The sequence below is a fragment of the Lissotriton helveticus genome, chromosome 1_1 (genome assembly GCF_964261635.1).
Source record: "Lissotriton helveticus chromosome 1_1, aLisHel1.1, whole genome shotgun sequence".
NCBI classification, from domain to species: Eukaryota; Metazoa; Chordata; class Amphibia; order Caudata; family Salamandridae; genus Lissotriton; species Lissotriton helveticus.
The window spans coordinates 324,053,199-324,065,624 of NC_136057.1; the positions used below are offsets into that span (position 1 = coordinate 324,053,199).

Sequence of the window (12,426 nt, forward strand, 5' to 3'; positions counted from 1 at the left end):
AAGAGAGGTGCAAATAAACCCACTCAGAACGGAAAAATGTCCACATTTTTAAAGGGGACACCCTCAATAATATTTTGAAGGCCCTAGGCGGAAGAAATGTCTTAAACTGACCTGGTGATGTTAAATTAGATCAGATTATTAGAAGATTGCATGAGTTCCTAAATGTAGCTCCTTTTGGCCATCTGTGAGACCATAAAAACACAAACGACCTCAATAGATTATTTCAGTGTTTGTAAACTATGGACTACAATCAGGAAGTGAACGATTTCAGTAGTTTGTAGTCTATCACTTCTGATTTCAGTAGTTTGTAGTCTATCACTTCTGATTTCAGTAGTTTGTAGTCTATCACTTCTGATTTCAGTAGTTTGTAGTCTATCACTTCTGATTTCAGTAATTTGTAGTCTATCACTTCTGATTTCAGTAGTGTGTAGTGTATCAATTCTGATTTCAGTAGTCGTGATTTCAGTAGTTTGTAGTCTATCACTTCTGATTTCAGTAATTTGTAGTCTATCACTTCTGATTTCAGTAGTCGTGATTTCAGTAGTTTGTAGTCTATCACTTCTGATTTCAGTAATTTGTAGTCTATCACTTCTGATTTCAGTAGTGTGTAGTCTATCACTTCTGATTTCAGTAGTGTGTAGTGTATCACTTCTGATTTCAGTAATAGTGATTTCATTAGTTTGTAGTCTATCACTTCTGATTTCAGTAGTGTGTAGTGTATCACTTCTGATTTCAGTAATAGTGATTTCATTAGTTTGTAGTCTATCACTTCTGATTTCAGTAATTTGTAGTCTATCACTTCTGATTTCAGTAGTCGTGATTTCATTAGTTTGTAGTCTATCACTTCTGATTTCAGTAATTTGTAGTCTATCACTTCTGATTTCAGTAGTGTGTAGTGTATCAATTCTGATTTCAGTAGTCGTGATTTGAGTAGTTTGTAGTCTATCACTTCTGATTTCAGTAATTTGTAGTCTATCACTTCTGATTTCAGTAGTCGTGATTTCAGTAGTTTGTAGTCTATCACTTCTGATTTCAGTAATTTGTAGTCTATCACTTCTGATTTCAGTAGTGTGTAGTCTATCACTTCTGATTTCAGTAGTGTGTAGTGTATCACTTCTGATTTCAGTAATAGTGATTTCATTAGTTTGTAGTCTATCACTTCTGATTTCAGTAGTTTGTAGTCTATCACTTCTGATTTCAGTAATTTGTAGTCTATCACTTCTGATTTCAGTAGTTTGTAGTCTATCACTTCTGATTTCAGTAGTGTGTAGTGTATCACTTCTGATTTCAGTAATAGTGATTTCATTAGTTTGTAGTCTATCACTTCTGATTTCAGTAGTGTGTAGTGTATCACTTCTGATTTCAGTAATAGTGATTTCATTAGTTTGTAGTCTATCACTTCTGATTTCAGTAATTTGTAGTCTATCACTTCTGATTTCAGTAGTCGTGATTTCATTAGTTTGTAGTCTATCACTTCTGATTTCAGTAATTTGTAGTCTATCACTTCTGATTTCAGTAGTGTGTAGTCTATAACTTCTGATTTCAGTAATTTGTAGTCTATCACTTCTGATTTCAGTAGTGTGTAGTCTATCACTTCTGATTTCAGTAGTTTGTAGTCTATCACTTCTGATTTCAGTAGTGTGTAGTGTATCACTTCTGATTTTAGTAATAGTGATTTCATTAGTTTGTAGTCTATCACTTCTGATTTCAGTAATTTGTAGTCTATCACTTCTGATTTCAGTAGTGTGTAGTCTATCACTTCTGATTTCAGTAGTTTGTAGTCTATCACTTCTGATTTCAGTAGTGTGTAGTGTATCACTTCTGATTTTAGTAATAGTGATTTCATTAGTTTGTAGTCTATCACTTCTGATTTCAGTAGTGTGTAGTCTATCACTTCTGATTTCAGTAGTTTGTAGTCTATCACTTCTGATTTCAGTAGTTTGTAGTCTATCACTTCTATCACTTCTGATTTCAGTAGTTTGTAGTCTATCACTTCTGATTTCAGTAGTGTGTAGTCTATCACTTCTGATTTCAGTAGTTTGTAGTCTATCACTTCTGATTTCAGTAGTTTGTAGTCTATCACATCTGATTTCAGTAATTTGTAGTCTACCACTTCTGATTTCAGAAGTAGTGATTTCAGTAGTTTGTAGTCAATCACTTCTGATTTCAGTAATGTGTAGTCTATCACTTCTGATTTCAGTAGTTTGTAGTCTATCACTTCTGATTTCAGTAATTTGTTGTCTATCACTTCTGATTTCGGTAGTTTGTAGTCAGTCACTTCTGATTTCAGTAGTTTGTAGTCTATCACTTCTGATTTCAGTAATTTGTAGTCTATCACTTCTGATTTCAGTAGCGTGTAGTCTATCACTTCTGATTTCAGTAATTTGTAGTCTATCACTTCTGATTTCAGTAGTGTGTAGTCTATCCCTTCTGATTTCAGTAGTGTGTAGTCTATCACTTCTGATTTCAGTAATTTGTAGTCTATCACTTCTGATTTCAGTAGTGTGTAGTCTATCACTTCTGATTTCAGTAGTGTGTAGTGTATCACTTCTGATTTCAGTAATAGTGATTTCATTAGTTTGTAGTCTATCACTTCTGATTTCAGTAGATTGTAGTCTATCACTTCTGATTTCAGTAATTTGTAGTCTATCACTTCTGATTTCAGTAGTTTGTAGTCTATCACTTCTGATTTCAGTAGTGTGTAGTGTATCACTTCTGATTTCAGTAATAGTGATTTCATTAGTTTGTAGTCTATCACTTCTGATTTCAGTAGTGTGTAGTGTATCACTTCTGATTTCAGTAATAGTGATTTCATTAGTTTGTAGTCTATCACTTCTGATTTCAGTAATTTGTAGTCTATCACTTCTGATTTCAGTAGTCGTGATTTCATTAGTTTGTAGTCTATCACTTCTGATTTCAGTAATTTGTAGTCTATCACTTCTGATTTCAGTAGTGTGTAGTCTATAACTTCTGATTTCAGTAATTTGTAGTCTATCACTTCTGATTTCAGTAGTTTGTAGTCTATCACTTCTGATTTCAGTAGTGTGTAGTGTATCACTTCTGATTTTAGTAATAGTGATTTCATTAGTTTGTAGTCTATCACTTCTGATTTCAGTAATTTGTAGTCTATCACTTCTGATTTCAGTAGTGTGTAGTCTATCACTTCTGATTTCAGTAGTTTGTAGTCTATCACTTCTGATTTCAGTAGTGTGTAGTGTATCACTTCTGATTTTAGTAATAGTGATTTCATTAGTTTGTAGTCTATCACTTCTGATTTCAGTAGTGTGTAGTCTATCACTTCTGATTTCAGTAGTTTGTAGTCTATCACTTCTGATTTCAGTAGTTTGTAGTCTATCACTTCTATCACTTCTGATTTCAGTAGTTTGTAGTCTATCACTTCTGATTTCAGTAGTGTGTAGTCTATCACTTCTGATTTCAGTAGTTTGTAGTCTATCACTTCTGATTTCAGTAGTTTGTAGTCTATCACATCTGATTTCAGTAATTTGTAGTCTATCACTTCTGATTTCAGAAGTAGTGATTTCAGTAGTTTGTAGTCAATCACTTCTGATTTCAGTAATGTGTAGTCTATCACTTCTGATTTCAGTAGTTTGTAGTCTATCACTTCTGATTTCAGTAATTTGTAGTCTATCACTTCTGATTTCAGTAGTGTGTAGTGTATCACTTCTGATTTCAGTAATAGTGATTTCATTAGTTTGTAGTCTATCACTTCTGATTTCAGTAATTTGTAGTCTATCACTTCTGATTTCAGTAGTGTGTAGTCTATCACTTCTGATTTCAGTAGTTTGTAGTCTATCACTTCTGATTTCAGTAGTTTGTAGTCTATCACTTCTATCACTTCTGATTTCAGTAGTTTGTAGTCTATCACTTCTGATTTCAGTAGTGTGTAGTCTATCACTTCTGATTTCAGTAGTTTGTAGTCTATCACTTCTGATTTCAGTAGTTTGTAGTCTATCACATCTGATTTCAGTAATTTGTAGTCTATCACTTCTGATTTCAGAAGTAGTGATTTCAGTAGTTTGTAGTCAATCACTTCTGATTTCAGTAATGTGTAGTCTATCACTTCTGATTTCAGTAGTCTGTAGTCTATCACTTCTGATTTCAGTAATATGTAGTCTATCACTTCTGATTTCGGTAGTTTGAAGTCAATCACTTCTGATTTCAGTAGTTTGTAGTCTATCACTTCTGATTTCAGTAATTTGTAGTCTATCACTTCTGATTTCAGTAGTGTGTAGTCTATCACTTCTGATTTCAGTAGTTTGTAGTCTATCACTTCTGATTTCAGTAGTTTGTAGTCTATCACTTCTGATTTCAGTAGTTTGTAGTCTATCACTTCTGATTTCAGTAGTAGTGATTTCAGTAGTTTGTAGTCAATCACTTCTGATTTCAGTAATGTGTAGTCTATTACTTCTGATTTCAGTAGTAGTGATTTCAGTAGTTTGTAGTCTATCACTTCTGATTTCAGTAATTTGTAGTCTATCACTTCTGATTTCAGTAGTGTGTAGTCTATAACTTCTGATTTCAGTAATTTGTAGTCTATAACTTCTGATTTCAGTAATTTGTAGTCTATCACTTCTGATTTCAGTGGTAGTGATTTCAGTAGTTTGTAGTCTATCACTTCTGATTTCAGTAATTTGTAGTCTATCCATTCTGATTTCAGTATTAGTGATTTCAGTAGTTTTTTGTCTAGCACTTCTGATTTCAGTAATTTGTAGTCTATCACTTCTGATTTCAGTAGTGTGTAGTGTATCACTTCTGATTTCATTAGTTTGTAGTCTATCACTTCTGATTTCAGTAGTTTTCTGTGTATAGGTTCTGATTTCAGTAGTTTGTAGTCTATCAATTCTGATTTCAGTAGTGTGTAGTCTATCACTTCTGATTTCAGTAATTTGTAGTCTATCACTTCTGATTTCAGTAGTAGTCATTTCAGTAGTTTGTAGTCTATCACTTCTGATTTCAGTAATTTGTAGTCTATCACTTCTGATTTCAGTAGTAGTGATTTCAGTAGTTTGTTGTCTATCACTTCTGATTTCAGTAATTTGTAGTCTATCACTTCTGATTTCAGTAGTGTGTAGTGTATCACTTCTGATTTCATTAGTTTGTAGTCTATCACTTCTGATTTCAGTAGTTTGTAGTCTATCACTTCTGATTTCAGTAGTGTGTAGTGTATCACTTCTGATTTCATTAGTTTGTAGTCTATCACTTCTGATTTCAGTAGTTTGTAGTCTATCACTTCTGATTTCAGTAGTTTGTAGTCTATCACTTCTGATTTCAGTAATAGTGATTTCAGTAGTTTGTAGTCTATCACTTCTGATTTCATTAGTTTGAAGCCTATCACGTCTAACAATGCAGCGTCAAACGTGGTCCACCCCGAGGTGCATGCCATGTGACCAGGATTGGTCTTTTAAATCTGTATGACAGATCAGCCTTCGATTTTGGTCTTAGAAATTTAAAACAAGCATTGGAAACAAAAAAACAATGGGCTGCCAATCTTTTAGCTTGCCCATACTTGTTTGTTTAGACATGGCTGATAAACTTTGAGGTTGGGGGAGCTGCCGGGCCCTCGCCGAAATAAAAAAAAAAAAAATTGGCAAATGGCAGACTATTTTCTTTCTCCAAAATACACACTTTGCCATAGTAACCTCTGGCATTAGGGGAGCTATTTTGTGTTGAGATGTGCTCTTTATGAAAGAGACGAATGCTATCACTCACATTGAGTTAGCCATTGACTAAAGCGGGCTGATTCTTTACTGTAGTGGGCAGAAATAAAATGTGAATGACACAATAACAGACCAACAGATGAAGAGAACTCCCTGGAAATCCCTATCTATCTATCTATCTATTTATCTATCTATCTATCTATCTATCTATCTATCTATCTATCTATCTATCTATCTATCTATCTATCTATCTATCTATCTATCTATCTATCTATCTATCTTTTTTGTGCAAAATTAAAAGGTGTCAGTTGTTAGACCTAAAACTGGTGACAAGTAGCCTCTGCCTTGCTGTGGCATCCTCGCCTATCAGCTGACTTCTGTATTTATTTGTCATGTAATTCAAGGAAGTCGTTGACTCCAAAATAGAATGATTCTCAAATGTGTACGTAAAATTTTACAACTTTCAGACCCAACCCATACCTGAAACTCTGTGCATGACTACCACAGGAGGTCTCGCTGCAGTAGAACTGCAACAAACTGTGAGGTACATCTATTGGTTGGTCAGAAATGCGGTTTCCTTTATGTTCCTGGGAAATAGATGTGATTTGGAAAAGGGCAACATGCAGCTGTTTGAAGCTAAGAGTTAATTTTACGCAGCGAAAGTGTGTGTAAAAAGGCCAGGGCCTACACCAAACCAGGAACTCTATGCAGTGAATGACAGAGAAAACGAAAAGTGCTGTTTAAGGACAGAAAAGAGAGATAACCAAGAACAGACTCACGGCAAACTTGACTTGACAGCTGTCTTCACCTAGGTAGCAGAGGTCCCCCGAGATGTTGGTCTCCAGCCACACGTGGTCTCCATTTATTGCGTTCTCCTGTGGACCAAAAACAGACATGTCACAGCCATTCCTAGGGTAGTGCTTCACAAGCGGTGGTATTATCTGTCACTAGTGGGATACTCTCCGGGGTAACTAATTTCAATGTATCAGTCGAAAAGAACGAGTACAGTCTAACTTTTGCCCACATTTGTTAATTGTTGCTCAAAAACTCATTAGCCTCCCTGGGTTATCAGATCTCTGATACATAGGCTGGAAGCATTCGCTTTTCATTTGCATCGCAGCTAACGTTAGAATGTGAAAGCAACATTCTAATAGCACAGTATGAAAATCATAGATCAATCAATCAATCAATCAGAGGATTTGTATAGCGCACTACTTACCCGCGAGGGTCTCAAAGCGCTGGGGGGGGAGCTGCTGCTAGTGGTCGAAGAGCCAGGTCTTGAGTAGGCTGCTGAAAGTCTTCGGGTCCTCAGTTTGTAGTAGGAAGAGAGGGAGGGTGTTCCAAGTCTTGGCGGCGCAGTGGGAGAAGAACCTGCCCCCGGAAGTGGTTCTGAGGATGTGTGGGACGGCGGCCAGTGAGAGGTCGGCGGAGCGGAGTTTCCTGTTGGGTACGTAGAATGAGAGTCGGTTGTTGAGGTAGGCTGGGCCGGTGTTGTGGAGTTCCCTGTGTGCGTGGGTCAGGAGTTTGAAGGAGATTCTTCTGTCGACGGGGAGCCAGTGCAGGTTTCTCAGGTGGTCTCGGAGCGGGACATCGAGGATCAGGCCTGCAGAGGCGTTCTGGATTCTTTGAGGTCTGTTGATGAGCTTGGACGGGGCTCCGGCCTAGAGGGCGTTTCCGTAGTCGAGTCTGCTGCTGACGAGGGCGTGGGTGACAGTTTTCCGTGTGTCTTTCGGGATCAATCTGTAGATCTTGCAGTGCATGCAGAGGGTGTAGAAGCAGGTGGAGGAGACTGCGTTGACTTGGTTGGTCATGCATAGTTTCGAGTCGAGGATGAATCCTAGGTTGGGTGAGGGGTTGGTTGGTGCCGGGGGGATGCCCAGTGATGCGGGCCACCAGGAGTCATCCCAGGCTGAGGGGTTTGGCCCGAGGATGAGGATCTTCGTCTTGTCCGTGTTCAGTTTGAGCCGGCTTTCTTCCATCCAGTCGGCGACGGCCTTCATACCACGGTGGAGGTTGGATTTGGCGGTGGGGGGTCCTTGGCGAGGGAGAAGATCAGCTGGGTGTTGTCGGCGTAGGAGATTATGTTGAGGTTGTCTTGTCTGGCGATGCGTGCGAGTGATGCCATGTAGATGTTGAATAGCGTCGGGCTGAGTAGTGATCCTTGCGGGACAACGCATACGGTCTTGGTGATTCCGGAGTGGAACGGGTAGGCGGACTCTTTGGGTTCTATCGAAGAGGAAGGAGGTGGTCTGTCCAGGGCCTTGCCTCAGATCCCTGCGTCGTAGAGGCGTGTGCGTAGTGTGTAATGGCAGAATGTGTCGAAGGCGGTGGAGAGGTTCAGGAGGATGAGGGCTGCTGTCTCGCCGTTGTCGAGATCAGAAAAGTAGGAACGCGAATAATAGTTGGTGCATTCTTAAATCCAGATAGGTTCTTGTACAGCCTCACAATCATTGGAACTAACATCAAAGAAGATCCTACCGAGTTCCTGACCTTTTAAGATGCTTGTAGTTTCAGCTATTATTGTCCAGATATTACTAATTCCGATTAAGTCCGTCCTTCACGCTATGGCCAGACTCTAAATGTAAAAATTTAAATGTCGGAATTTGTAAAGCGCACAGCTACCTCCACCGGAGGTGTCCCGGCGCTGTCCGTATACCGCTTAGGAACCCTTCCTGGCTTTCCTGGGAAATGTCCACTCCTGGGCACTCCCCAGGTGCAGCCAGGCATCCCAGCGCTTTTGGGGCCGTTGTGGAGACTAAGCAAGCTATTGCCCAGAGTTGCAGCGTGGGACCCATGATCAGAACAGGCACTGAGGCAAGAATATCCAGTCAGGGGAATTAATGAGCCGCAGACCCGCCGAGGCGGGAATCGAACCCTGGTCCCTGGCCAGAGCTCTGCATCAAGGTCTGCCTGCTCTAACCATTGAGCCACACTTCTCCACTTCTACACATAGGAAATTCAACCTCATATTACTATTTTCAATTTACACTGCTATCAATTTGGGTAACACGCCAGGAGACCCCCCTGAGTGAACGACATTGGCTTCTTGTCCAGGCCATATTAGAAATGGAAAATCTGACGTCAGATGTAGAAGGCTATCAATTTGGGTACCACATCTTATCTGGGGTTATTGCTCAGCAACTTGGGAGGAGTGTAGGGAGTAAGGAATACACCAAAACTGGAAATATTTCAGTCTCCTAATCCATTTTACCCTGGTGCTAGAACCAGTTATTAGAACTCCTTTCCCTACTCAGTACACAATCTGACCTCTTGGCATCCACGAAAAATTTTAAACTCACATTTTCACATAACTAAATTTGCTTTGAGTCACTCATTTGAGTATATCCTACTCTAGCCTCTCTCCAGGCTAATGTTTTGAAGTAAATTCCTCAGCTTGAATTAATCCAAATGTTTTTCTTCACTACTGTAAAACTGTATTGCAGATACAGCAGTGCAATAGAAAATCGATAGTAATTAATAAATAAAAACGACATAAAACATCATACATAAAAGTATTCTCGAAGTAGAGGAATTCTGTTTTATCATAAAATGTTTGGGTACCACTACATTTCTCAGTGGCAAATACAAATGTTGTCTCCACGTTTACTAGAAAAAGCAAAGTTTGCTCAATGATTTAATATGATTTGTTTGATCTTTAGATACTATGGGGACACCTTCCTGCACAAAAACAATGCTCTAAAGCTGTTTCCTCGTTCTACAAGTGCTGCAGAAAGCAGCACACGGAAAAAAAAAGAACAAATGAGGAGAAATAAAAATATTTGTTGTTGTTACGCCTCCCAGGGAAGGTGTAGCACTCTGACGGGAAACAACCAGCTCAGCGCATGCGTTTACATCGCGTGCACCTACAACGCACGCGACGGTACGTCGCGTGCGTTGTCTGTGCACGCCATTACGTCGCATGCGCATTTAGAACACATGCATTCACAACGGGATGGGATGTAATGGCGGCCTCCGGGGAACACAGACGAGAGTGAGACAACGCGGGAACAACGGCGAAACAGGTAAGTAGCTGCTGTTTTGGGGTTGCGTTAGGGCTACTAGGGCTACTTAGGAAATGGGTGCTGTTTTGGGGTGGCGTTAGGGCTACTAAGGAAATGGGTGCTGTTTTGGGGTGGCGTTAGGGCTACTAGGGCTACTTAGGAAATGGGTGCTGTTTTGGGGTTGCATTAGGGCTTAGGGCTACTTAGGAAATGGGTGCTGTTTTTGGGGTTGCATTAGGGCTTAGGGCTACTTTCAGTATAGGGGCTGTTTTTGGGGTTGCATTAGGGCTTAGGGCTACTTTCGGTATAGGGGCTGTTTTTGGGGTGGCATTAGGGCTTAGGGCTACTTTCAGTATAGGGGCTGTTTTAGGCTGTAGGGTTGAGGTCGGAGTGTAAATTGCTATGTAATACGATGCGGGGTGTCTGTAGACGATGTTACCGTCGTTCTCATGCATGCAAATACCAATGCGAGTTAATGGTATGCGATGTGATTACTCACGATGTAAGGGCACATGCGGTGTAATAAGTGCGATGTAAGGGCATGCGATGCGAGTGTTTCCGATGGATCGTCATACAACCACTCTGACGCATGTCCAGGTCTACCAGAACTGGTAAATCTGGGAATGCTTCAGAATCCATTGGTGAATGTGTGGGGATACCCACGCTCCACAAATGGAACGCCTCCCTGGGCAGAGTAAGTAAAGGAAGCTACTTTCGCTGCCTTGCATTACTCCAGATTAACCAGGCAACGAAAGGTGTCTTGAGTGGCTTGTTAAAGCTCATTATAGGATTTGCATTGCCCTGTGTGGGGCAAGGGCAACACAAAACCCCTTGATGAATGTGACCCTTGATGTTAGTAAAAACTTGGAGAAATGTTTGAATTTCTTCTATATACGAGACGAGTACACTTAAAAAGACACTTCAAGGCATGTAAGTAGAAAAGACCCTGATCTCATCTTGTACTTTTAAAACTCAGAATAGCAATGTCAGTAAGTTATTTAACAACAAAAGCACTTCCTGCATAAAAGGTTGAAAATATAACTCAAAATATTTTCAATAGGACCATCGACTCTTTGCATTTGTTTTTAGGTCAATCAGGCAATTACAATCCAGGTTTCGCTATGCATGTAATGAAAACATCTCCAAAGCTAATATGTCTTGCTTTTATAATTCTAATTCTAATTATAATTCGAGTGCCCATCTATTTGGCTTGTTTGTAAAGTATTTTTATTATTATTATTATTATTATTATTAATATTATTATTTTAGCAATAATTAAAAGAAAAAAGACTTCTAAATACTAGATGAAAAGCAAACACATATCCCAACATCTCCAGAAAGTGAACATTGAATATGTTCAATCTTTATGAACACTATGGTTTAGTTTTCAAATTTCAATCAGGAAACTCTGAATTGAATTTAAAAGGCCTGTACAACCTGGCAAAAATGATGCTGCGCTTTTACTACAGAATAGCATGGAAATCTGGGAGTATCACAAAGCGCGCATTGGGCAAGGATGAGTGGGAGAAGGAGCACATCGGAAGAGAGCAAGAAAATGCATGCACTCCCACAGAGTGCTCAACGAGAAAGACAAAAGTAGTTCTCTAATGTGAGCCTTGGAAGGATACATTTCATCCAAACAAAAGGAGAGTTTCGTTTCATAAACTTTTATTCGATTGCCACTTATTATTGCAACCATAAAAAGTACAATGGCATTAAAATTATACATTTGTAAAAAACGCTTTGGAAGCAAGATCAATCATGTTATATACAAAAAAGAAAAAGAAGAAAAACACATTTGCTTGAAAAGCGTTAACTAAAATATGAGTTACTCATAATTACATCGATATTTTATACAGGCTTTTAAAAAGTTGGCTATATACTTTGCTATAAAACTTGACTCAAGAGATTGCAGGGACAAATATGCTGGGCGACAGGATCTTAGACCTATTAATCTCAGTAAGGGCAGGATCCAAACCTTCCTAGTAAAACAATAAAATTTACAAAAGAAAAGGATATGTATTGTTGATTGGGGGGAGAGATCATCACAGGGACAGGGAGTGATTGTAGGAGACCAGTCTTGGGAATTTGGAAAGGTTACAAGCCGGAAAAAGGAATTAAAACGGAACCTTGTCCCTCTCTCTCCCTGGCTGATGAGATTGTGTTCGGACTGGTGGATGACTTCGGTGTCGATACTGGCACAGACGGACTTCCGCCATACATATTCGGCGGGGTTTTGGTGGCTGAGGTCCCATGGAGTAGCAATTCTGCCCGGTCCGCTCGGATCACTCGGACCCTCCACGCTGCTCTTTATGCTGCTTGATAGGTGGACATATGTTGGTGCTACTGATAGAAAAGGCCAGGGGTGAGACCGTCTGGGACATGGTGGACCTTCTTTGTTGGCTGATGGTGCTTTGGGGGACAATCAGCAGGGATGTAATTGATTGTGCTGTCAGTGATTGCTGTTTTCCGTGGCTACTCTGATCCTGCTTTTAGGACGTTTACTGTATGCGGTGGTGGAGAGGGAGCCGGGTGGCTAGATCGATGGCCCTTCCCCACATTTTTCCTCTTTTTTCTTTCTTTCTCTTTTTCTATATTTCGGGTCTCTTATTTAGGGTGACAGGCCCGCTGCTGGGGGGGGGATAGGCCGTAGCCTTCTGCAGGGATGCAGGGTGGGGGGTAGGAGGATGGGATTTGTTTATTTGTCTTTTCTTTGTTTCTATGGCCCTTTGTCATGAAAAACGACG

At 39.8% G+C, this 12,426-nt stretch overlaps 1 protein-coding gene across 4 annotated transcripts in view; it reads right to left on the minus strand.

Moving 5' to 3' along the window:
- Positions 1-12,426, minus strand: part of DGKI (diacylglycerol kinase iota) — a 679,239-nt gene that overhangs the window by 520,258 nt on the left and 146,555 nt on the right. For all 4 annotated transcript variants that reach the window (XM_078671815.1, XM_078671812.1, XM_078671824.1 and 1 more), the window contains exon 3: positions 6,458-6,553. In XM_078671815.1, the coding sequence (XP_078527941.1) occupies positions 6,458-6,553 (96 nt within the window). The remainder of the gene's footprint in view (positions 1-6,457; positions 6,554-12,426) is intronic.